At 32.8% G+C, this 27985-nt stretch overlaps 2 protein-coding genes across 2 annotated transcripts; both read right to left on the bottom strand.

Annotated features, from left to right (window-relative positions):
• Window positions 1–7: 7 nt before the first annotated feature.
• LOC140044023 (O-acyltransferase like protein-like) lies at window positions 8–7884 on the bottom strand. Its single transcript, XM_072088508.1, has 14 exons — window positions 7581–7884; window positions 7010–7167; window positions 6388–6457; window positions 5860–5968; window positions 4899–5155; window positions 4543–4710; window positions 3594–3687; window positions 2891–3164; window positions 2048–2127; window positions 1781–1897; window positions 1473–1623; window positions 817–1006; window positions 260–402; window positions 8–130 (listed from the first exon to the last, which is right to left on the bottom strand). The coding sequence occupies exons 1-14, from the start codon at window positions 7882–7884 to the stop codon at window positions 8–10; spliced, it is 2238 nt and encodes a 745-aa protein (XP_071944609.1).
• Window positions 7885–10414: 2530 nt separating this feature from the next.
• LOC140044014 (nose resistant to fluoxetine protein 6-like) lies at window positions 10415–27765 on the bottom strand. Its single transcript, XM_072088499.1, has 14 exons — window positions 27444–27765; window positions 26659–26813; window positions 26221–26290; window positions 21174–21276; window positions 18420–18775; window positions 18116–18283; window positions 17497–17593; window positions 16726–16999; window positions 13939–14018; window positions 13390–13503; window positions 12506–12656; window positions 11817–12003; window positions 11237–11379; window positions 10415–10592 (listed from the first exon to the last, which is right to left on the bottom strand). Exons 1-14 carry the CDS (start codon window positions 27763–27765, stop codon window positions 10470–10472), a joined length of 2343 nt encoding a protein of 780 aa, XP_071944600.1. The 3' UTR covers window positions 10415–10469.
• Between the last annotated feature and the right edge of the window lie 220 nt (window positions 27766–27985).

Here is a 27985-nt window from a genome sequence, read left to right as displayed (position 1 = left end):
ATCTGATTCATTCTTTCTTTTTCTTTCCAAATATCACTTTCTCCATCCCCATAAAAGGGCCCTCGACCAGAAGAGACATCAAGAAGCCATATGCATAGGATAAAACAACCATGCTCATAAAGAAGTAAGACTGAAATAAATTGAAGATACAGATCGGAAATTAATTTATTATGCCTTTTTATGTGGTCTATAGTTTGTCTTTTCCCATTGATAAACAAGTTACCTAGTTAGTTTGATATTCTATGTAGTCTATACTTACAAGGTTAGGAATAGTATAATGAAATGATGTCTTCATTATATAAATGTTAGTCATTACTATATCCGGGTGAACAAGATAGGCTCCGTACGACATACGGCCTAATGGACCCCATAACTTCCACGAAAGGAGAGTATTAACATATCCTGAAAATAGGATGAAATCACTTTGTATAAAAAAAAATATGAACTTTTATAATGAACGACGTAATGAAAGCTTTGTGGTTGTTTTGGATATAATTATTATGATTTAGGTTCTAATAAGACGGTAACACAAAACATATACTATTTAAAAACAAATAATAATGACATGAAAAGAAAATTCGATAGTGAAAAAACATTAAAGACCGTTAAAACGCAGACTGTTAATATGTTGACTTATGCTTTCGTTGTATTGCTAATACGGTAGATTATCACTATGTAAGCGAGTGCATTAAATAAGGAATTTTTAATGTTCTTGATTGTACGCACTGACATGATGTTTAATATAAAACTACGCGATAAACCGAAGTGAAATATAATATTATATACATTAACTATGATGATATGGGAAATATTTACCTCCATATCCAGTGGAACAAGCAAACGCCACCCATCCTACAGCTGCTGACCATGCAAACCGTGATACGGTTGTGTAAAATACAGCAACGCCTTGATTCAATTGCTTTTCATATTTGAAGGTACCCCACAATCCATAGATGACAGCCATACCAGTCGCAATGGCTGCGCACCAGCCAAGTAAAGCGAATATCTGTTATTTTAATTTTTGTTAAAGATTGCCGGTGAAAATACAGTAAAGTTAAAGTATTGTCGATACGGATACTTTTGTATGGAAACTATTCATTCTGTCGTGAAAAATCTGGTAGTAAAAATTTCCACCTAGACGTAAAACAAGGATAACTTAACAATACATCAGCTATTTACATTAATATTTAAAAAAAAACTATCTTGTATTATTCTCCCTTGGAAGTCTCAATGATTGCTTAAAACATATCAGTCAGACATTGGTTTAAACAAAATTTAAAACACAATGGCCTACACTGTATTGCACAAAGATGATGAATTATGAAAAACCAAAGAAATGGCAAGAGTACTTTGTTATTATCATGGAGGAATCGTACATGATATTACGAATGTAAACCTGTATAGTATACAGGTTTTATAAGTAGGTTTTTAAATCAAAAAATAGAATCATAGTAATTACTTTGTTAACTAACCATTGGTAGTTTATACTTCTTTGTATGAACTTTGAACAGGCAAAAACCGACTACCATACCCACCAAATAGGCAGGTATTCTGCAATACGGTTTGCCGTAGATAAGATCGTCATTTCCAGGAGGCAACTCTTGAGTTCGGTTGTTGTAATTTCTATAAAAAAAAACAAATAGTTGTCGATAAAGCCAAATTAAAATTGCAATCGTTGCTTCGTGCGCATTAATTTAAATATTTGTTATGAACTGTTTTTTTAATAGATAACATACTATGGGGTTAATTAGTGACATGTTTTAAGTATTGCTTTACACACTTTTGCCCATTGGCACCTCCTTGTACAACGAGTCCCCAGTAAGTTGCAATGTATGCGGTTGCACCAAATGAGGCCAAACACAACGAACATATCGCTGACATACCAAATTTCCATCGTCTGAGGAAAACAAATTATATATATATATACCATTTTTAATTGAATTATTGTCATAATATGTAATTTTAAAAACCGCCAAATTTGGCTTCCTCGTGGCATGAACTAAATATATTCCGGTACTAATATGTGTTTTATCGCAAGAAAACTTACCTGTGAAGAAGGTAAATAATGAACGGACTAATAATGAAGAATTGCATGTCATTAGCCAAATACCAACACCAGCCAATACACTAAAAAATGATTTTTAAAAATCTAGTTAAACTAAAATGGTCAGGCATAATTTGTTAATAAAATATTTTTAGAAAATCACAAGAAAGGACGAAACTTATTTATATCGGGTTTGACATCGTATAGTTTTAATAGGATAAATTAACTTAAAGATGTATTGTACGCCTGAAAATATTTTTTTACATTTTTTTGTTGAATTTCTCATTTTAATGTCACATAATAGTTATTGACTTCGACCAAAAATTGGATCGGAAACAAATTTAATTACCTGAAAAACTGTAATTTAAAGAAAAAAATGGTCACATTGGCTGCCAGCCAATAGATTTTTGGTTGAATTTAACCATTTATCATGCTTTTTTATAAGTGAAAACATTATTTTTTATTTTTTCCGATTTTTTTCTACGGAAGTGATTCACTTTATTAAAACTACAAAATAACCTATTTAAAGTCTTATTTAATTAATCTTTATTTTTCATGGTTTTGGGGGACAATACATATTTAATAAAACGTTTGTATTTCATTTCATTTCATTATTTATTTGGTCTATTTAAGTATATACAAAACAAAAAAACTGACATTGGGGAGACCAGAGTCAACCTAAGTGAACTTAATCACTGTAGCTGAGCCGGTTGACCCAAATAATTGCATTGAATGTATATTATCTTGATTAGCTTTACTTTTAACATATCATTGCATTTCAATACTCTTACAAATGTCTTGTAACAATATTGTTTTGTTTGGCTACAAAACATCAACAAATAGTACCTGTCTGTTTATACTTCCGGGAAATGGATAAAGATTGTTAATATATAGGAGGTTTGTCCACCAGTAATTGGCACAATTCTCATGTTCTTGTTGCATCAACTCATTAAATCCCTGTCCTTTGGCAATATGTGCAAATAAGTTGGCATGCATTGCCAGAACTACCATGTAAAATGGAGTCAATCTCCAGAAACGATGGAAGTAAAACATTGCCCAGTTCATTTTTCCATCAGATTTATGAAGATGTTTGAGTGTTAGATAAGTTATAAGTAATCCACTGAAAGAGAATGAAATAGACAATCGAATTATATAAAAAATCAATAAAGGAAAATAAAAAAAAATATACACGATTTATGAATAAAAAAAATATAATGAATGAATAATTGGAATTGCTACTATGAAAACTAAAAACGCAGATTTACAAATAACAAAAAAATATATACTAACTTTAATGTCAATTTTCCTATGAAATAAAATTAGAACTAATCTGGTATAAGTGACATACATATAATGCTGAGACATTCAATGGTTTGTTATAGATGCATATGTATTGATTGATTAGTAATTAAAATTAGAATAATTTCAAACAACAACATCAAACAAATCAAACAACAACAGTTCTAATACAAGAATAAAAAACAAATCTTAAATACTACTGTTAACAATATTCTTGCATTCATATATCTACTTGTTAAATCACACATACCTTAAAACGAAAAAGGAATCCACTGAAAACGTCCCGTTCATAATTACCATGAAGGAAAAATTCATAGCCATCCGATAAACACCACCAAAATTATCTATAAAAAATTTAGACAATTGAGACTAAGATATCATTCAAAGTATTAATTTAATAATAATTGTATGTGTATTAATTTTTTTATGACCTAAAACTAGTTCAGTTCGGCAATGGTGGGCAAAACGGTGGAGAAATGGTGCAAGACAATCTGTTGCCGTTATATTACATATCGGCATGTACATGTACACATATGTACATATCCATGTGTATGGTACCGATGTAAACATACAGTTAGGAAGTATTTTAAAATAAGAAAGTGCTTATCAGCGTCCATGGTTGGCCTGATGATCGGTACTCTTGTTCTTATTTCCTGTCAGACAAACTAAGAATAAAATTCGTAATCCATCTATATAAAATTTAGAAAATGGAGACTAAGATATCGTTCAAAACATTTAAAGATGTATTGTACAAAAAAATATGAAAAATAACGATTAATAAATCAGACTTGAAATAGATTATTTTGTCAATCACTTCCGTAGAAAAAAAAAACTAGTACAAATTATTGTTTTCACTTATAAAATGACAAAATAAATGGTTACATTAAACCCAAAACTTATTAACTGGCAGCCAATTTTTTGCTTTAAGTTAAAGTTTTTAGTTAAATACATTTTCTTTTCGATCCAATTTTTGGTGGATAACTATTAGTGACATTAAAATGGCATATTCAAAGAAATTAATAATTATTTGTTCAGGGGGACAATACATCTTTATTATTAAACGAATTAATCCCTATTCCTAATATTTCATTACTAAAAAAAATCATTTTTATCAACGAGTTTGATGTTAGATCATTTTCTATTCATTCTTCATCGTCTGAAAACTTATAAAATTATACAAATAATGAAAGTTTTAATACCTATTCGTGGAAATATAAAAGAAGCTGAATGTCCAAGAATAACCCACCACATGCTTAGGACTCGTATACCATTGAGACAATCCAGTTTAGTCGAGTTCGAACTGACCTTTAAAACTTTTCGGCCATTCGTGAGCACCGAAAAACAGAGTAAAACACTGTAAATAGTTCCTATGTATTGTGAAATATAAGTAATATAGCAATTAGTATTATTATTTGGAAGAAAAATCTCATCAACACTTTGAATGCTAATGAGTGGGTTAGGGTTAGGGAAAAGACTTTCATGAGATGAGAGATGAAAGGCTATTCCATGAGGCCGAGTTAAAATAGAACATTTCATCTTTCATGTACATGCCTACTTTTTCTAGAGGTTTCGAGAAAGGTTTCCTTCTCTACCATTGGTTTTTCACTAACACCGGAATTTGCGCTCATAGTACCAATGTGTGGAGTTTCTATCTTCTTTTCGAAACTCGTGTCTGTAGAGCCGTATGTTGTTGTCTTTGTCTGTTGATACTTAAGCCCGACTGGTCTTACATCTTCCTGACTGGTTAGCCCCATAATAACTTCAAGCGTAGTGCCAATAATAACCAGTAACAAAAAGATGGACACTATGCATCTAAATAATAAAACTTGATTTTCATATTGTTATAAAAAAGTAGAAAGTTTTGAAATATGATTCATTGGATACTACTGATTTATCCAAGGGGCGATTTTTTTTGGCAGAAACTCATTCTTTAACAAGGCAATATAATAATATATAAACAAAAAGCAATTTAAATAAATATAATATTTGTCTACAAAAGTCGAAAAAAAACATACAAATATGAGTTATACAATTTATTTGGTCATTGTTTATGTTTTTCCATTATTATTGCAATATTATTGCAGAGTTCACTGACGGCACTGAGATTGTTATATGTATTGTCTGAAGGTCTATGTCTAGATTGCTGTTCAATCTATCTATCTATTTTGTCCATCATCATATAACTGATAATACAACATCACATGTGTCTCACATGTATCTCAATTAGTAACCATTATCAGATATAAATGAGATGCTGCATTACAAAATATTCATATGGTACTGGATACGGTAATCGACATATGGTACTTCACCCAGTATAAAGATAAAACAAACAAAATAGATTATATGTGGAGATACAGCACTGGTTATTTATAGTTGGTTATTATTAAGCTGACAGTGTTTTTTACCAATAAACCCAAAGAAACAAGGAACATAGGTAAAAACCAAGAAAACATACTAATTCCTAAACAATGAGTTAATGCATCAAAGTAAAAATTATGTACTTTATAACTTACAGCGTTACAATGGCACCGGCTTCCCAAGGCACCTCATCAATACATTGGTAGACAAAGTTATTGTATTCTCGACCTTCCTTTGGCCATGGGATACGGTAATCGACAAGAACTAAAACAACGAAATTAACATCATTTAATAAACACGGTATTAATTGTAATACATTTCAAGACCTTATAAAAATCGAATTGATGTGTTAGTAGTAGCCATGCACTGGACGAGGTCCAACAACAATGGTTACCAACACGTTTTATTGTTTGTGTGGGTTACTTTTTCTATTTCTTTTTTGCATATTCTACTGATACGTGTTATGTTGGAGTCGATTTAAATACCAACCACCAACCTTGTTTTTGCTTGAGACGGCAAGTTTGTGACCTTGTGAAAGCAACGTAGCCGCAAATGTATGACTAAGATGAAGTAACTTATATAATAGGCCTAGCAAGTAATAATTAGATAACTATTGCTTGTAAAACTAAATTCTACTATAGGATTTTTTCAAAATAAAACTGGTTGTTAAACTGTATATTTACTTTGTATAGTGATTTGTTTCAAATCTTCATTGCTGCAAGTCACTGGAACACAATAAGACGTTCGGATCTCCTAGCAGGGAAAATAATATACTTAAATTGATAACTAGTCTCAGTAGTTTGATCAGTATTTGAAAACACAAAAATGATGTTTACAAATTCAAAGAGAGGAAACAAGAAAATAACCTGTTAACAATATGCATTGAAGGAATTTATTTCAAACGATGTGTTCAAACAAATTACACTGCACTTTGTCATGTACTTGCTCAGGCAGGTCTACATCTTCTCCTGCTATCCTCCATTGTTTCATTGGCCGTCTTAAAACATGATGAGCGTTCTGTCCATGCCGCAGCTCTAGCTCTGCTAATTGTCAGATGACCGTCCTTAAATCTTTATCTGTCGCTCTCTATAATCCCAAGTGCAATCTGACAATTGTTTTGATAATTCCATCTTCTTTTTTTAATTTTTATTTTCTAATTCATTTCTATTTTGCGTTTTCTTTTATTTCTTTACACATGTGTTTTTAAACCCACAAAGAAAAGTTACATGTATAGGGATATTTGCTTTACATGCATAACTATCACCTTATTGTACCAGAATTTGTTTTAAAGAAAAGTATACTTACAACTGGTAAAAGAAATACAAGACCACATTGCTTTGTTTTGAAAACGGCATCCAAACTATCTTCTGGTACTCTAACGCAGAGTTCATAATTACCAAAATCCCGGAAGTAAAAATTGTAGAGGGCTTTGATGTCCGGCAGTTGCCCGTTGGAATAGTACACTAAGAAGAGAAATAATGAAGCAATGATTATTAATAATTATAATTCATATTAATACAAAATACTGCACTATGTATTTGATAGATAGAACCCCTCTATTAGGACACTTTTTAATGGACACTTTCCCGCGAAAGGTGTGGGAGGCAATAACACTACGGCCATTCAAGATAAACTTTACCCATAGGCCTATATTAAGGGGACAATTTGATGGGTCCCAAAATCCTTAATAGTGGTTCCAATGTTGTATTTTACAGATACAAACATAAAACACATACTCTAAAGCTAGGAGCATTCTCATCAATCACGGCCTGGTTGTTTACGTGGTGCTTAGCTTTGGTATAGACCAGTGGGTGAAATAGGCTATGATATGAGATGAGAGATTACATACATCGGTTTATTAGACAACCTAACTTACTCCTTAAAGCGTAGTCTGCATCAGATTCCAATCCCTCTAAGAAAACCAACATGTCCTCCCGGCACTCTTCAGAAATGTTTGCATTCTTAATAGAATTGTTGTGTTTTGGGCTGAATATGTGTGGTAGCTCCTTCAACAAGTCTAGTTTTGGTCTGTCTAATATCGGCTGGTCACGAAACTCCAACTGTTTAATTTCTTTGCGTACATCAGCAAAGCATATCGCTTCTTCAATACCATTTACATTTATTGGAATGATCACGATACATGTAAGAATTACATGTAATACTTTTACCTTTAGAGACATGATTTCCCCTGTTTTATATCAAACGACGACCTTATGATCCTTGTTAACCAACGTGATGTTTAGTCATAGTGGGTATCAATGGTAGATTAGATTTAACAAGCAAACAAATCGGCTGATTGGACAAGTTGATATGAATTAATGAGTGGTAATAGGTACGTCTATTTAATATAAAGATGTATATCAAACACTTATACTTGAAGTGGAGTAAATACAAATTCAATTATAGTAATAGTATCTTCGGTGATGATGTCATGGATCCAGCAGCCTTTATCTCTCGCGACAGACTGGCAATTCCAGTAGTCCGGTGGCAGGAGGGGTGGTATAACCACCCGAAAGGGGACAAAATGCCATCCAACTTTACTAGACCAGAATTTTCCGTAGATTACGAATATGGAAGGTAATCGTTCAGGATAGGAAGCGTTTTCGAGATATAAGGGGTCAAAGTTCAAAATTGACCAATTACAACAATGTAGTATGTATATGTATTATAACAAATTTATTGAAGCACAATTTGGTATTTTATTACATTTTCAAGATTATAGGTCTCTATTTAATCACCTTATGAAAAAAAAAATCTCTTTGTGATTAAGGGTCAAATGTCAATATTGACCAATCATAGAACGTACCTATAGTCCGGCAGCCAAGGGGTTTAACCTTGCAATGTTTTCTATAGTTTTTTTTTTTATGGATTTTGATTCTTGATACCATCAGAATAAAGATTTTTTTACTGGACGGATGTAAGCATTTAGCAATTTGCATAATTAGCATAAACAAAATGGCCGCTATTATTTTTATAACATGCTATATCTCTGGAAATACTGGACGTAATGAGATAATTGTGGTGTCAAATTGTTCACAATGTATATATTTATATTAGCTCTAACATAACTTTCGTTGTAAAATTGACAGGAAACCCCATTTTTAGCAATTTTGACCTTTGACCTCCATTCGCTATATCTAAGTAACTGCAGGTCGGAGAGAATTAAAAATAGGAGCAAATTGTTCCCAAGATATACATTTATATTCAGTGTAACAGATGATATTGCTTGATATACATAATACATTGTTGTAATTGGTCAATTTTGAACTTTGACCCCTTATATCTCGAAAACGCTTCATATCCTGATCGATTACCTTCCATATTCGTAATCTACGGAAAATTCTGGTCTAGAAAAGTTGGATGGCAATTTGTCCCCTTTCGGGTGGTGATTCCCCCCCCCCCCCCTCTCCTGCCACCGGACTACAGTAGAATAATGCTGTCTCTACGTGCAAGGCAGCATACTTGATTACGTCACCTCTGTAGTTATTGTGACAGAAACAGATACTCTGTTAGATTTAACGTCATAAACGCTCATCCTGATTTTCTCCCCAAGTAATCTCTTCTTAAAACCTAACAAATAACAATTATATAAATTCTTCCAAAGGGACACTGTATTGATTGAGGGAAAGTGTCTGTTTCCAGTCACCTTTAGGGTCAAATCTATTATTTTAACTGCTCCCTTGTGTATAAAAGAGAGAAAATAGTTGAAACCAGGTTGTTGCAAGGTGAACCCGGAAATTACTTTGACACGCGAAGAGTTAAAATTGAGTTGAAAATCTACTGTTGAAATCATAAATTGTGTTAAAAAAACTCTTTATAATATCTCCCTAAGATAGAAATATAGAACAATAGCGTCGATGTGAAAACTAATGTTATCAAATCTACGTTTCGCGGTACATATGAGATAGTTAAGGTAGGTATCCAAGGCGGAGATTTGTACCGAAGTTTGTGCATTGTGCTCGCCTATGTCAGAATTAACCATAATTTATATATAGATGTGCTTTATTACTACAGAACAGTAAAGAGTTACGGCCGTATTTTGGATCTAGAAACCATCAAAAGTGTATTAAGGTAAGGAGTGAAGAAACACCTCTCAATATCCCTGCATGCACACAGTGACAACTTTTTGAATATGAAGAGATGTTTCATTTGTTATTGCTTTGTTTTATTGACTATGTGCATTGAATCTTATAAACAATATTGTATTGAAAATATGACAATGATCGTGTTTTTAATCTTGGAAACATAATCTTGCCTCCCATTATGTCCCCTCCCCTCCTCCAAAAATCGAACAAACAAATTAGGCCTACTTTAAAAAAAAACACAAAAAAAAAAGAAAAAAAAACGCAAAACCAACAAAATAACGACGACATCTATGTTTATATTGGTTCAGTTTAATCATATGCCAAGAAACAGTGTAATTTAATTCAATCTCTTATTTTGGAATCTATAGTCCATAGAAAATACACTTAATGTATAAATTACCAAAGTTACGATTCATAGCAAAAACATATTCATAATATTACGGGCCTAATATATATTTATAATTATTTATTTATATCCATTAATAAATTAATTCAATTATTAAATTTAATTTGATTTAATTTTATATATTTGAATGAAATGAACATTTTATTATTTACTTAATTTATTATAATTTAAATAAACACAATCGAATTCTATAATCACTTTTGACCTAGTATGCTTTGTCTTTATTATATTTTGTTTGATAGAATTGATAACTTTATCAATTATTCTCTTGATTTTACTCTCTTTTAGCTTTTCCAAACATCAATTTTTCCATACTAGCAAATGGTCCTTCCACAAGTATGGACATTACAAAGGCTGCTGCGTACGATAGCACAATGTTCGAAATGTAGAAAGTAGACTGAAACACAAGCAATACAAAATCAGGAATAAAAACTGGGCATAGTAACATTGATTGAGCATGCGCACACTTACTTTTTTGACACAAATGCTCTTTGTCGATATTGGCGTACGTGTTGTGACTCAAATATCATGTACAGTAGGGTATAGTATGCAATATGTATTTATTTTTCGAAAATCCAAGTGGGAGAGATATTGAGAAGATTAGTTAGTAGCGAGAAAAATGGCAACATTTAAAATTCTCGAACGGTTCCTCCACGACAAATTGCTTTTTTTAAAGTGTTTGTCAATGTGGAGATATGAATAGGGTGTGGTTCATGAAATCTTTAATCTTCTTTACGGAAAATGCCTATTGCTGAACTCTGATTTGGATTCATAACTGTGCATAATTTACGTCTACAAATACAGTAAAACATTTGGTTTTTTCAGTTTAGATCTACTATATATTATTAAGATGAATCTGAAAATAATAATCAGTGGGTAGTTCCTATAAAGTTCCAAACAATAACTAGTTGAAGCCAATATGCAAATGTTTAATGGCATTTAAGGACAACCTGTGTATCATAACGTTCTAAGATAAAAACAAAAGTATACTTTGTTCTTCAGCTTGAGTCTTATTATTACCTAAACTAGTATTATACTTACAAGATTAGGAATTGTCAAATGCATTTCAGTCTTCCAGGTAAGTATAACGGCGTATATAACGATAGGATGAAAGAGGTAAGCACCAAATGAAAGTCGTGCTAGTGGTGACCAAACACCCCACGATAGTAAATTATTTACAAAGCCTAGAATAAAAAATGAAAGAGTGTAATCAGATTTAACTACATTGATCTAATATATCAGTACACTTAGGCTTATTGAAATATTAGAACAGATTTGCTATGCTTACTCGGACCATAGACCTATAAATTAGATTTATAGGTCCATGCTCGGAAAAGGGCTGAAAGTATTATTTTCTCAGCATAGTAATAAACAAAACGCGTAATTTAAGTGGCAGAACGACGTTGTGAATTACGATTTGGTTGGACGAAAATAAATTTCTGGTCAGGAAATAATAATAAAACTCCCAAAAGTTATTTTTAAACATTTGGCCTAATTAGGTAAATTATGTTAATTTTGATTTTGATACATTTTTGAATATTTAAAATTGAGGTCAAAAATAAAAATATTGGTGGCATAATAATTATATACTAGAAAATGCCGAATGAATTGATATTCCTACCTCCATAACCGGTAACACATGCAAAGATCACCCATGCTACTGCTACCGACCAAGCGAATCGTGATAAAGTATTGTAAACAACTGCAGATGCTTGTGGAAGCTGTTCACCCTTGTGCGAATTCCACAGTCCATATACCACAGCAAGGCCGGTGGCAATGGCTGCGCACCAGCCTAGAAGAATAGCTACCTGAAACAACAAAAAAAGACTCGACTCGTCGTTTATTTTGCAATTATTTACGGTACTGAACGAAAACATGAATGAATAAGTAACATTGACTGGTGCAGTGCAGTGCAGTATTTTCACAATTTCTACAAATCTCATGGTTCATCACAAGAACTTCAATGAAAAAAGACATGCCTTGGATAGAGAATTTGTTTGTAAATGCTCCTAAATGTTTTCAAATGTTGCGAAATAACGCACACGTCTACCAGATACACTTGTATCATTTTCAGCGACAATAAACAGCTTACAGTATCGATTCTGCTGACAGCAGTATACATCCCATATGAACTACTGCCCTACACTACATACGTTTCCTTTTTTGTTATAATGACGTGTTTCTGCTAGCCCGATTGATTCATTCAATACTATTCAAATAAATGAACTTTCCCTTGTTCTAAAGACAAGTTTCCTTCACTGATTTGTTTGGAAATTCTGTATACAATTTGTGTTGGATAACAAAAAATACCTTTGGAATTCTCAGCTTCTTTTTATCAATTTTGTACAAGATGTAACCAAGAGAAACGCCAACCAAATAAGCTGGAATCCGACAGTAAGGCTTTCCGTAGATTCTGTCGCCATCCGGGTACTCCGACTCATATGTTCGATTGTTGTATTTGCTATGGGAATTAAAAATGTATACTGAATTATGGCCTCGGTGTATAGTGATGAGGGTTTGCAATAATTCTTGTTTTCATCTGAATTATTATATAAAATTGTTTGTGTTGAATTGGACCTCGATTAAACAATTATGGCGAATGGTTAGGAATCAAACGGCATATACAAAAAAATAAAACAGCTTTCTATCTAAAGACTCATTCTGTTCTATGAATCAGAAGTTTGTTCCGTATATTAATTTGGACAAAATAACAAAAATTGCTATGACCAATTATGACAGCAGCTCTGTATACACTATAAAACTAGTTTGGTAGTGATATGACATCATCGTGTCTTTTATGGTCACATCAATTTTTTTGGACATACAGTTTGATAGTGTAGATAGAGCAGGTTTGAAACAGAACGGCACTAATTTTATTTTAATTTTACAGCTGAAGTACGGTTTTCCAGTTCTGCTGTTTGATGAGATATCGTGACACACATAATGCTTTGCATCTCCGAACTTTCCAACGCCTTTTTTATAGATTAACCTTTTATAGCAATTAGCATTGCTATAAGTATCTCTAATTTTCGGTTATTACATAATTAGTAAATTCTCAATTTAACATGAATTGCTTCTCTCTTCTTGTTTAGGCTCCTATGTGCTTTAAATTTCCATAAATGATTTTACGTTATTCTATAACCTAACTGTTGTAATTTATGTTTTAAATTAAATATTGATCTAAAAATACATACGCATTGTCCCAAGAACCATCCGCTGGTAAACCCCAATACTTAGTGATAGAAGCAGTGGCAGCAAATGACAACACACATAAGCTAGATATGGAAGCAAATCCCACCTTCCAATTCCTGTAAATAGTATATATAAATAGTTAAATTACTAAATATAAATTTAAAAATTTAGCTCTGTTATATATTAGTATGTTCATGTCGTGACGACGGAACTAACATGTACAAAGGTTTCTTTGTAACATATCTAACCCCACATATATGTATATATATGTATATACATGTATTATGTATATATATATACATATATCTTAGGAAAACTAGGAAAATACTTTCGTCCACGTATGTATAATACTTATCGCAATTTAAAGAGCATTTTTCGGAAATCATAACTGGTATCATTTGATATAAAATTCAACACTTAATTTATACAACTAGGCTCTAGGACCCAATATTCAAAATACTAAAGCCACGGAGTACTATCCAGAAGTTACAATACCACGTATCAGAAGTTGGGAAAATCATGTCAGACAGATATTCTATTTGAATACTTACTTCCATAAGAGTAAGAATATCAAAGGACTGATTGCGAAAAACTGCATATCATTAGCAAGGTACCAACTCCATGACAAGCACTAATAACGGTAAATATAAATACGTTAGTTATTATTATTTTAATTGTTATTCATTGGTAATTATATTATAGTCATATGTGGATGTTACATTTAAAGAAATATAAGAAAGTTAGAAGTTATCAAACCATAGTTGAAGTTACGTAATCGCGCTTTATTACAAAGACTATAGCCTTTGCGCATGTGCTGATGTAAAGCGCGCAAGTTTATACGTGGGTTACTTGGTTACGTATGTTTACTGTGTATGTTATATTATTTCACATTTTACTTTTCTCTTTTGATGAACAAACGTATTGCTATATCTATTTGCTAAATATTATGCTCTGCTGTAAGGAGAACGCTACTACTGTCCACTTGGTAAGTTGATAGTTAAATTATTGTTAATGTATTTCCAGATGAGATATTATTTATTCAATAATTAACGGTAATTAGTCGTTCAAAAAGAAACATTTGATGCTAGCCATGGGTGCCGAGAGATCCTCTCTTGTTTTCTTTTGTTGCTAAGTGAGAACATCTGCGCGCTCGCGATACTTGTTTATAGTAGGGTAGGAAGGAGGGGTTACCGTGCACCCTCATGATGTATTTTTTTAATGTACATTTTTGTAATCCTGAATATATATAATTAACATTTTTTGATGTTCCCAAGACGAAATATTGTCCCATGGGGTTTTTTGGGGGCCATTTTGGTGGCCATCTTGGATTTATCAAAATCCTAAATATAGACGGTACTCGACAAAGAGTGATCATAGAGGTCTGATTTTGGTCTTAAATTGTTTAGAATATGCACATTTCTATGTACTATAATGAAAAGTGTTCGTTCCAAATGGCCGGAAGTGCCACTTTTGACCTTTGACCTTGTTTTTACATAAGGGTCATATCTCGGTAACCCCTGGTCATTAGGGTTTTTTTTTCATAAATTGTTCAGAATATCCATATTTATATTAGCTTTAATGAAACATATTTTTGAAATTTGGCGGGAAATATCACTTTTGACCTTTGACATTATTGCACGACGATTTTCACAATAATTTTGACTGTTTTTGTATTCGCTCTATATCTTGACAACCAGTGGTCATATAGGTTTGATTTTGGTCTTATATTGTTCAGAATATGCACTTTCCCATGTACTATAATAAAACATTTTCATACAAAATGGCCAGAAATACAACTTTTGACCTTTGACCTTGTTTTCAACTGAGGGTCATATCTCGGTAACCCTTGGTCATAAAGATTCTATTTTTGTCTATTTTTGTTCAGAATATCCATATTTATATAAGCTTTAATGAAACATATTTTTGAAATTTGGCGGGAAATATCACTTTTGACCTTTGACATTATTGCACGACGATTTTCAAAATAATTTATAGGCCTACTATTTTTATATTCGTTCTATATACAACTCAACAGGTAATGTAGTAACGAAAATTGCCTCACAGCTAATGTAGTTAATATCGCCAGCTAATAAAATATTATATATTTTACAAACCTAAATGTCTAAATCATGTGCAAATGTATTTCTCTACTTGCTGTCAGTCAGTGATCGGCTTTCAAAACTTAGCACTCTGACCGTAAGCAACCACCCTTGTTAGCGACCACCTTTAATATTTAAAAGGGACTACCTCTGTTACTTGTTTAAAGCACTTTTGTTATCAGTTAATATTATTAAATTAGTAACAGTATTATGAATATTACAAAATAATATTTTGAGAACTGAAAAATATTTTGAGGGAACAAATATATTTAGGGAGAACAAAATAAGATTTCAAGAACTGAACAATATAAAAAACGAATTACTACTTCGAGACAAGGAATGATCGAGAGAACGAAATAATTTCGAGGGAAATTATTTCGTTCTCTCGCGATTTAGTAATTCGAATTCCAATGAAATAATATTTCGAGAGAACGAAAATAGGTAGGCCCTATGCCTATATGATTTAGTGATATTCATTCCCTAGAAATAATAATACAGTACCGGTAGGCTATATATTTTTTCAAGTTGTCGATTTACTTCAAATTGACAACAGGTTGTATAATACTCAATCAAAAACAAACAATTTAATTTGATTAGACTAAGTCTCCAGATATAATAATAGTAATATTTATTTCAATCGACTTGATATTTTGCGATTCAAGTTGGTATTCTAAGGAATTATAATTACCCTAACGGGAGTTGGTGAACGTCCAGTGCCCTAGTTTTTATGGGGTTAATATGATGTCGATGTCGATGGTCCTACTTTTTTATCGATGAAAGCTGCCCGGGTGGTTGCAGCCATTTTCAACAGCTGGTATTACACTATTCAATGCTGAAAATTGTCCAGTGGAAACTTTCAAGCACTGGACACATTTAAATCTTACACCAGATCAAATACGTGCGGTGTGCGTTAGTGTGAACGCTTCTATTCTTTAACACTAAACCCATTTCCACGATTTTTTCTCTGGCCACCGGACCGGAATCCGCGCTCAGTGTGAACGTAGCTTAACTCTAGTAAGTGTGGACACAGCTAAAGGCCGGTGCACACTGAATATAACACACGACGCGACACGCGGCAAGCGTCAAATCGAAGCAACAAGATGCCTAAGAAGCAACTCAAACGAATTCACCGCGTTGAAGTTAAAACAAACTGACGCCTAAACGTCTATACACTGACATCGTTTGTCGCGTCAAAATTGTTCAGTACGGTGTGCACCGGCCTTAATGAGAAATTCTTACCTGCTCACCGAGATTTCCTGGAAAGGGTACAAGGTTGTTAATGTACAGCAGATTTGTCCACCAGTATTTCTCACAAGCATAGTGCATATATTCAGCAAATCCAATCATTGACAAACCTTTTCCAAAGTACACGAACAGATTTGCGTGTATCGCAATCGCAATCATGTATAAAGGTGTTATTCTCCAATATCGATGGAAATAAAACAAAGCCCAATTCATACGACCGTTGGTTTTATTCAAATGTTTGAAAGTGTGATAGGTAAGAAGAAGACCACTGAAAAAAGAAAACAACATACCGCGAATTATTGAAAGATGTGAAATATCAATTTTAATTATTATTTTACTATTTTTTACCAAAAAGAGTAGAACAGTGATTTCTATTGTAAAAATGGATAATAAATTACGTCTAACTGTCTTACAGAAAACAGGCTAATCATATTATGTATTGTTTTTCTTCATTAAATAATAATTCTTGATAAACAATTATGTGACTTTTTGAAATGGCAAAATCAACAAACAATTTGTTAAACTACCGGTATTTTTTAAACGCACAAGATGTCAGTAATTAATTGGCAGGCGGAATGGGTATTTAAATCTGATGGCGCTAGTAACAATCCGTTATGCTTGAATAAATACTAATGAATGACGTAAAATGCATAAATGTGTGTCCATAACGAGTACGGATTATAGTCCGGACGTGTGCATCATGCTATTGCTACCATGTTGTACATAAAACTGATTGGTTTTATTTCGTTTTTTAAACTAACTTACCTTAGGACAAAAAATGAGTCAACAGAAAATGACGCATTCGTAATTGCTTGAAAGGTAAATGATTGTCCAATCATTCTGTCAATGTACGCATAATCATCTAAAAATGATAAATTAAATTGCTCATTTACTTACAAAGTACTTAAAATTACAAATGAAAAACAAAACCAAAGTTAGATATGAAAACAACATGTTCAATTTAGTAAACGCTCCATTTCATTTAATGGCGTACTGAAAAATAAGACGATGATTCTGGAGTAAATTTGATTTTTACTTTTATTAAGTTATGTTTATACTATCAAACTAGTTTGATGAAAGGTGTGATGTGCCCAAATATGGTAGTGATAACCCCAAACATGGTAGTGATATGACATCATCATGTACGCACGCTTACAGTGTGGCCATACAACACAACATAAATTTAATTTGCCAATCAAACACACAATATAAATAATGTAATGTTTTAGAGTATTTGCAACTTACTGATTTGCATACATTAGCAAAATGTGGTCATGACATTTATGTTATATATAACTAAATTATAACAATGAAAACCCTAAATATTAATTATAATAATGATGGTAGGTCTATAACAAAATAAACAATCTGTTTTTTAACTTACCTATGTGGCCTAATATAAAGAGAAGTGAATGTCCAAGAATCACCCACCACATACTTAAGACTCGGATACCGTTTAAGCAATTTAACTGTCCTCCAGAATTACTGACATTTAAAACTTTTGTTCCATTTGTTGTTGCAGAGAAACACATCAAGAATTTGGTAATGAACTCTAAAACAAATAATACAACAAATTGTATATATTTTCAAAGCCTGGACTTACGCTTTGGATTGTACAGTTATATCCTTGTCTTTTATATTTGTTTGGATTTGACAAAAATGTTAATAAATAAACTAAAAGGGCATACTTTCACATGACGTGTTTTGACGTAATGAAGGTTGAACAACTTCCATGCGTATAGCCGTAGTGTCATCAACTTGTCGGTTATCTGAAAGCGTTTCTGAATCAGTGCCAATACCAGAAGATGTCTCACTGCTTCGATGCTTGTAGTCGTTGTCAAGCTCAAACCCATCTTTAGCCTTCATTATTTCTTCCGATTCTTTCGGTAAATCGTCGTCTTTTGTGTAAGCATGATTTGTAATAGGTTGAGCTTTCGGGTTTGGTTTTCCTGTTGGTAGTTGAGGTTCTTGTTTAAACCACCTCCTTCCCATTTCAAAACTTGTTCCAACAATCACAAGAGCAGCTAGAACTGATATGATAGTCCTTTAGAGATATATAATATTTCTTTACAATTATATAGATTTTTGAGTATATGGACTGCAAGATTGTGTATTTGTAGTATACACAAAACGAATGTGTGTAAGTAGATCTCCATGGAGATTGGATTAAATGGTTACTGGTCATCTCAAGATTATAGATAAACCGAGGAATAAAATGGCGAATGCTATGCCTAATTTAGTTTATGTTAGTCCATTCAATCTGTCCTGTGCCATACACTACTTAGTGTATGTAACAGAAGATAAAAAATTAAGATAAAGCTTAAAATACTGAAATTAAAGACATGATATAAATATACTGTATATAAAGAAGACTTTTTAGTTTAGATCAATCTCTAATAAAGAGAAATATAAATGTCGTCTATATTGCCCTCGTTCGTCTCAGGCAAAAGTGTCCCCTTAAAGCTCAGGTACGGGCATGAACTTTAAATATAATATTTGGTTAATTGTACATAAATCAAATATTTGTAACAGAAATCAAAACGAAAAAACATGAATTTCCCATAATATGGCAAAATTCTTCCATAAAAACCAGGAAGACTTTTTTTCTGTAGTTTAGGTAGTTAACCTAATGTAATAACATGCCTTGTGACTCCCTAGACGGTGAAAAAAGATGGTGGATATATGGTGGATAATTTTTGCTATAGCATGAAAATAAAAATCTGAAGTCGAATAAAAATATCAGAAATGTAATATTCAAGTTATATTACCTATATTTAGTCATCTGATAAAATTTTTTACCACACCGTTTATTTTTCATAGCTTTTTAAAATGCCTCTCTATTTACAAAATGTGTGTACAAAAGAATACAGATTTTACTGTGTAAATTGAACTATCCTCCACTGATAAGAAAGTGCTTATTTTCAACAAGCTCGTGTAACACAAATAAAATCTATATATAAATTTACGTAAGGGCAAAATTCGGTAAATCGCGCCTTACTTTTACAATTTTTACTCGATGGTATATAAAGTTGTTTCGTACTTTCGGTACTGATTTTAACCACCTGATGTAACCCTGTTTACTAATTAAATTAAGTTAGATAATTAGTTATTGACGATTAAAACAAATTTAGGTTCAACGATTTGCCCCAATTAGGGGTGTTTTCCGATCGTGGTATACACTGTCTAATGGATGTCCATCTTGAAAAATACCCGCCACAAAAATGCGAGGAAGCTTCGCATTTTCCTATCTCCTCCTACGATAATTGTTTTTAATAGCTGAAAACCGGTTGAACAGCTCGAGTACAGTATCATAATGTTGAAGACATGCCGATTTTCTTTAAAAAATACTATTTTGATAGATTTAATATACGTTTATGCAAATGTATTGAATTGAAATGAATGGAACATTCCAATCTCTGTTCCACAAGTGTCTATTCCCTCAGGCGTCGTAAAGGCAAGTACTGTATACTAATAAAAGAAATTCGATCCATTTTTTCAATCTGTGCTATGCAGAGGTTGGATATAGATTTTTTTAACGGATAATGAGCTAGCGTTTTCAGTCGCCGTATATTATGTACAAATCTTTATTATTGCAGTTAAACCACCCACGTGACATCATCACCCTTCCCTCACTGGCATGAGTAGCGTTGTAAAGCCAGTAGAGGATATGCCTACGGTGCATCACATGCCCTAAACGCAGAACAACTTTGGTGGGGAGGGTTAGGAACCAACTTAAGTATGAATTGGCTCTAAGAAACAATTGAAAACCATTAGGCCTACTAATTAAGTTGAGTTAGATAATTTAATATTTATTGACGATTAAATCGAATTTATGATTTGCCACGAATAGGGGTGGTTTTCACAAATTGTTTTACATTATATAAACATATTATACACGTCGTAGTGATGTATCGTTACATGTACTGTACTATTTCAATCGACTAGGACGGTGATAGTTTCAACAAAGTATTACATCGCAATTGTAAAACATGAAAACAATTAATATTTCGTTACTACATGGATAAAGAATATTTAAAAATGGTTCCTCTTTGCACCCATCCTCTTTCCCATCCCTCAACCCTAATGTTACATACAAAACACAAATTAAGTTTGTTCAGTACATAAATCACAGTGTCTATTTATTCGTTCCCGTAAACGACATGTATTATTGTCCTGCGGTACGTACATTTGAAATCGCCAGTTTTTTAACGCTGAAATTATTATGTATTCGAGAACCATCTGTGGGCACGACCTAGATGGTACGCGAGCGAAGCGAGTCTAACAAATTATGAAACATAAGGGCAAACTATAGATCGATAATTATTGGAATGTATGATCAATAGAAATGTTTTGCCCGCACCTGGCCTTTAATAGAGAATCCCATTGAATGGCGGTGTCACAAATGATCACTTCTAAGGTGACATTAGTATGCAGCAACTTACATTGATACAATTGCACCAGCCGACCAAGGAACCATGTCAATACATTCGTAATATCCGTTCTTCTTTATCTCCAACAAATCCGGCAAAGGACGCTCGTCGATTACTGAAAAAGTATACAAAGAATATAATAATTATATTTGATTATTTTCTCCAGCACCAATTATGGTTACATTTTCAATTAAAAAGTATACATTTTAAACCTCACTACTATTGTACCATTCAAGTTTATGCTGTATTTTACATTTATATAAAACGCCTATATTCTACGGGGCGCCGTATGGGACATTGCTAATTTTGTCGAAATATTACAATTTTGTCTACACATAATTAATTTTGTCAATACAAAATTCATTTTGTCAACACAAAATTAATTTTGTATTGACAAAATTCATTTTGTGTTGACAACATTTATTCTGTGTGGACAAAATTAATTTTGTCTTGACAAAATTCATTTTGTCTTGACAAAATTAATTCTGTGTAAACAAAATTCATTCTGTGTAGACAAAATTAATTCTGTGTTGACAAAATTCATTCTGTGTAGACAAAATTCCTTCTGTAACGACAAAATTCATTTTGTGTAGACAAAATTAATTCTGTGTGGACAAAATTAATTCTGTGTAGACAAAATTAATTCTGTGTGGACAAAATTCATTTTGGGGCGACAAAATGTATTCTGTGTAGACAAAATTCATTCTGTGTAGACAAAATTCATTCTGTATAGACAAAATTCATTTTGTTGCAACAAAATTAATTTTGTCACGACAAAATGAATTTTGTTAGCCGAGCCTACTCAAGCGTGGGACAACACGTTTTAACATTTAAATTAAGAAGGCGGGGTTGTTATTGGAAACTCGAAGATTGACAGTTATAGGCCTACGATCAAACAGCGCGCGAATATCATTTTACGACCTCCTCTACCACCGGTGCCAACAAATTGTTAATAGGTAAGCAATTTAAATTAATTTATCTACCGTGAGTAAAAGCAAACTAATTAAGCAACAGTCTAATATGGAACTTGAATACTTTGCGTCGAGTATAAGTACACTTTATACTGACGTATAACAATGTATATTTAAAATTAATTCCGATTGTTTGTTTTTAGTCGCGTGAAAGCGACTCTATAGTTCACTTTGTCGGTCGGTCTGTCGGTCTGTCGGTCGGTCGGTCCGGTATCACTTTGCGTTTTATCGCGTTTTCTGTACTCTTTGAACTGCACGCGACTTACAGTGGCTGTTGTCCAATTGTTTGCTATATGCTTTTGAAAGAAAAATGGTAAAGCACTTTCTTTACCTCGACTCACGAATCAAACGATTTTTATTGAAAACAGAGTCCGATGCTGTTGTTTGAATATAATAATGTTAAAAATGCTAGATATAAATGTTATGTTTCTATGCTTATTTTACAATTTTATTTATTATACATTGCTAATTGCAAATAATTGTTTATAGGTTTACATTCTTCTTTGTACTTTTGATGTACGTATTCAGTCTTTGGCTGGCTTGATAAAATTGATGTTAAATAAAAATGCATTTTCCACTAATAAAATATGGAGTTGTATCGAGAGAGTATCGTAATTTCGGGCAAAATGGTTTTCGGTCTGGAAAGGTCATTATTACACTGTCTGGGGTGTTGATATTTATACATCGAATGTTCGAATCGAATCGAATAGCCCCATTATTGAAGCTTTACCTCAAGAGGTCCTAGACAACTTGCGTAATCTTGGAGAAGCCCAGACCCTCAGTCAAACCAGAATGGTTTTCGGTCTGGGAAGGTCATTATTACAGTCTGGGGTGTTGATATTATACATCGAATGTTTTATGGGCAATCAGTCCTGAACCTAGCCAACGTAGGCTACCTGGCCTACTTACTACTGTAGGTTAGAGGTTAATAGGTTTCGCAGGGTGGATGACTGTTATAATAACACTAACGTGAGCAATCGTTTGTAGTAAGTTCTTTAAATGTTTTTTTTCTTCAAATAACGGACAGCTTTCAGCATCATTATTTCTGCAATGATTATTATTATCTTAAAGATTATTTACCTGAAAAAACTGTAATTTAAAGCAAAAAATGGTCAAATTGTCTTGAGTTTTTGGGTAATTTAACTGTTTATTTTGTCTTTTTATAGGTGAAATAATTTTTTTCCCCCTTCTTTTTTCTTATGGAAGTGAACAACTTCATTAAAACTGCATAATGTCCTATTCAAAGTCCGATTTTAAAAATCTTTATTTTTCATGATTTTGGGAGACAATACATCTTTAATTTTAAAATAAAGTAGGCCTATATACATTTTATAAGATTAATAAATAATATTTTAAACGACAAAATATTAAATAGCCCCATTACTACAATTTTACTTAAGTAATAAGCAGGGCTCTAATGAAAACCATTTTCCGATTTTTTTATATAGAATACATCTATATATAAATTTACGTAAGGGCAAAATTAGGTAAATCGCGCGTTATTTCTAGAATGTTTACTCGGTGGTATATAAAGTTGGTTCGTACTTTCGGTACTGATTTTAACCACCTGATGTAACCCTGTTTACTAATTAAATTGAGTTCGATAATTAGTTATTGACGATTAAAACGAATTTAGGTTCAACGATTTGCCACAAATAGGGGTGTTTTTCGATCGTGGTATACACTGTCTAATGGATGTCCGTCTTGAAAAATACCCGCAGACGATAATACGAGGATGCTTCGCATTTTCCTATCTCCTCCTACGATAATTGTTTTTAATGGCTGAAAACCGGTTGAACAGCTCGAGTACAGCATCATAATGTTGAAGACAGGCCGATTTTCTTTAAAAAATACTATTTTGATAGATTTAATATACGTTTATACAAATGTATTGATTTGCGATGAATGGAACATTCCAATCTCTGTTCCACAAGTGTCTATTCCCTCAGGCGTCGTAAAGGCAAGTACTGTATACTCATAACAGAAATTCGATCCATTTTTTGTGCTGCAGAGGTTGGATATACATTTTTTTTAAATGGATAATGAGCTAGCGTTTTCACTCGCCGTATATTATGTACAAATCGTTATTATTGCAGTTAAACCACCCACATCATCCCCCTTCCCTCACTGGCATGGGTAGCGTTGTAAAACCAGTAGAGGATAGGCCTACGGTACATCACATGCCCTAAACGCCGAACAACTTTGGTGGGTAGGGTAGGAACCAACTTAAGTATGAATTGGCTCTAAGAAACAATTGAAAAACCATTAGGCCTACTAATTAAGTTGAGTTAGATAATTTAATATTTATTGACGATTAAATCGAATTTATGATTTTCCCCGAATAGAGGTGGTTTTCACAAATTGTTTTACATTATATAATAATAATAATAATAATAGGATTTTTATAGCGCACATACCACTCAAGAGTGCTCAAGGCACATATAAACATATACACGTCGTAGTGATGTATCGTTACATGTACTGTACTATTTCAATCGACTAGGACGGTGACAACAAACAAAGTATTACATCACAATGTTTTACTGTGTTTAGTCGTATATTATTTGTAAAACATGAAAACAATAATAATAATAATAACTGGTACTTGATATATCGCATTATGCTGAAAGCCTCAATGCGCTTTACAAAGACAGAAAAAATTTAGAAAATTACAAATTAAAAAGGTGGGTTTTGAGGAGAGATTTGAAGACACTGCACTGGTGGAAGTACCGTAGCCTGACGGATTTCAATAGGCAACGCATTCCATAGAGAAACGGATGTCGAAGAAAATGAACGATTTCCATAAAACTTAGTGGATGGAAGGATGAATTAATATATGGGCAAGAAGAGACTCAGATCTAGATCTCAGAGACCGCTTAGGAACATAAGGTTGAATAAGTTCAATTAATATTTCGTTACTAAATGAATAAAGAATATATTTAAAAATTGTTCCTCTTTGCACCCATCCTCTTCCCCATCCCTCAACCTTAATGTTACATACAAAGCACAAATTAAGTTTGTTTAAATTTGACTTAAACAATTGGTCTCATTTTGTGACAAGTTTCTCTTTCGGAAGTAATTCCCAGTGTGCTAATTTTAGTTGAGTACATAAATCACAGTGTCTATTTATTCGTTCCTGTAAACGACATGTATTATTGTCCTGCGGTACGTACATTTGAAATCGCCAGTTTTTTAACGCTGAAATTATTATGTATTCGAGAACCATCTGTGGGCACGACCTAGATGGTACGCGAGTGAAGCGAGCGTACCATCTAGTTATAATAATAATTATTATTACTGACGACGTAGATATTAAATTGTCAAAGTATGAATACTGATCATATCTGATATTTTCAGGGGTCCCTGATATTATAAAATAGATTAATATGATAGCAATAGAGACGGAGGCATAATAACTGAACCAATAACAAATGTCAAAGATTCGCGCGCTGTCATCATAGCTTCACCCTGTCTTGCCCTTTTCACGTTTAAACTCCGCCTTCTAATTTAAATGTTAAAACCGAGCCTACTCAAGCGTGGGACAAAATGTTTGAGTAGGCTCGGCTAACAAAATTCATTTTGTTGCAACAAAATGAATTTTGTCTACACAGAATGCATTTTGTCTACACAGAATAAATTTTGTCTGCACAGAATACATTTTGTCGCCACAAAATGAATTTTGTCCACACAGAATGAAGTTTGTCTACACAGAATTAATTTTGTCCACACAGAATTTATTTTGTCTACACAAAATGAATTTTGTCGTTACAGAATGAATTTTGTCGCCACAAAATGAATTTTGTCTACACAGAATTAATTTTGTCTACACAGAATTAATTTTGTCAACACAGAATTAATTTTGTCTAAACAGAATGAATTTTGTTTACACAGAATTAATTTTGTCGAGACAAAATGAATTTTGTCCACACATAATACATTTTGTCAACACAAAATGAATTTTGTCAATACAAAATGAATTTTGTGTTGACAAAATTGTAATATTTCGACAAAATTATCAATGTCCCAAACGGCGCCCCGTAATATTCTACATCTGAATTTATGGATTATTTTAGGTGTATTTAACTTACCGGCTATCGTAAGCAGTCTGACATCTGCTTTGCTACATGATGCTGGGACACAGATTGCCGTCTTTGTAGGCTAAAATAAAAAAGAAGATTAAAAAAAGGTTCGAATGAATATTGGTATCAAGGTCTTTAAAAACACTGTTTTTGTGTAGGCCTTTACAATTGAAAACAGTTAACTATTGTCTCGACAAGAGGATTCATACTTCATCCAGAAGTACAAAATATAACATAAGAACTAGTTATTTAGTACGCGCGCATGCGTATACAATCTCTCGAATTTTACAGTAAAACATTTTGAACAGGGCGTGCAACCTTTGTTTTGTATCTTGTCTGCTGAGTTGTATTGTTCCCATGGTTAGTCAAATAAATGTTGATGTAGGCCTAATGCGTTTATGCATTGTCAATATCATAATTAGAAATATTCTTTAGTTCTTAACTTACGACATAAAAGGGAATACCAATGGCACACTGCTTGGTCTTAAATGGTGCATAGGCATATTCATAAACATTAGTACACAGTTCATAATTGCCCCAATTTGCAAAGTTAAACCTGTATAGATTCCTCATAAAATCTCGGTCACCATTAGAGTAATACACTAAAAGAAAATGAAACAAGGTATGCTTAACGAACATTGTGTGTAAGTTGTTTATTTTTTTATATAATGTATTGTTTTGTAAGGCTACATTAGTTCTATTTTCAGTTACATTCTGTATGCCTATATGCCTACTGTAGCAATAGTAACAGATACAGATGGTAATGACCACTCTAGATATTATAAATACCATAATTAAGTCATAAAACGAATTAGGGGCAGATAATGTAGGTAAATTAAAATTGTGGAGGTATCTAATCATGCATCATATGTATTCTACTTGCATTCTTGAGCTTATCTTATTAAATTATCAATTCGATAAGATAATTTCAAATCGTAAGAGTTACGGTATCTAGTATAAACTAAATAGGCAAATTCACAGGGAATCATTTCAATAACTGATAACTGCTGAACTGATTTGTTTTCACTCGTATAAAATAATATCTATTAAATTAAATATATTTCTGGTCCATAGAAAATAAAAATTTTGTATAAATTAACAAATCAAAACATGATGTATGAGTTATTTAGTACAGCAAGTATAATACAAGCACCAAAAACAAGAAAGTAAAGCTTGTAGATGATCGGTTAACATAAAAAAAAATAGAAAATTAAATAGGACTAGGTTCTTACTTCTGTTTGCATAATCTTCGTTATTCTGTTTATCTTCAATGTAAGTCAGAAAATTCTCTTTACACTCTTCCGATACACCTTTTGCATTCTTTATGGCGTCTATGTAATCTGGCGCGAGTAGCCTTACTAAAATATCTTTCAAAATACCAGTCGTGTGGGTGACATTTCTCTCAACTTGTCCGATGTCCAATCTACCGAAATCCTTAAACATCTGTCTTGCCTCCGGTGGCAAGAAAGCAATTTCAGCCGTGGACACGGTAAACGTTGGTAGGGCCACAATACAGGCTACACATAGTAGCAGATAGCTGCTGTTTCCAACCATACTATAAAATGGATAAAAACAGCCCAGACTAATAGTTCGCCGAAGATGATGAGCGACCGATCCCGTTGACTGCGGTATTCAAAATGATCGCTGGAAACGTAAAGCCTCATACAAACATTGAGAAGAATAATGTTTGTCTTTGTCAAAATAAATTAATAGATTATCAAACAGATGGTATACTACATGGTGTTTGCGATGATCGGTCATAAGATTATTACTG

The sequence above is a fragment of the Antedon mediterranea genome, chromosome 1 (genome assembly GCF_964355755.1).
Source record: "Antedon mediterranea chromosome 1, ecAntMedi1.1, whole genome shotgun sequence".
Taxonomy (NCBI): Eukaryota; Metazoa; Echinodermata; class Crinoidea; order Comatulida; family Antedonidae; genus Antedon; species Antedon mediterranea.
The sequence above is the reverse complement of the archived record's forward strand: the minus strand, read 5'-3'. Positions and strand labels throughout refer to the sequence as shown.

Coding starts and splice junctions, on each gene's coding strand:
- LOC140044023 (XM_072088508.1), bottom strand. CDS start 7,884: ATGTCTCTAAAGGTAAAAGTATTACATGTAATTCTTACATGTATCGTG. Junction 1,007..1,472: donor AGAAGTATAAACTACCAATG/GTTAGTTAACAA, acceptor TTAAAATAACAG/ATATTCGCTTTACTTGGCTG. Junction 403..816: donor TTGTTCCACTGGATATGGAG/GTAAATATTTCC, acceptor TCCTATTTTCAG/GATATGTTAATACTCTCCTT.
- LOC140044014 (XM_072088499.1), bottom strand. CDS start 27,765: ATGGTTGGAAACAGCAGCTATCTGCTACTATGTGTAGCCTGTATTGTG. Junction 17,000..17,496: donor GACTCATTTTTTGTCCTAAG/GTAAGTTAGTTT, acceptor TTCTTTTTTCAG/TGGTCTTCTTCTTACCTATC. Junction 14,019..16,725: donor CAGGAAATCTCGGTGAGCAG/GTAAGAATTTCT, acceptor TACCGTTATTAG/TGCTTGTCATGGAGTTGGTA.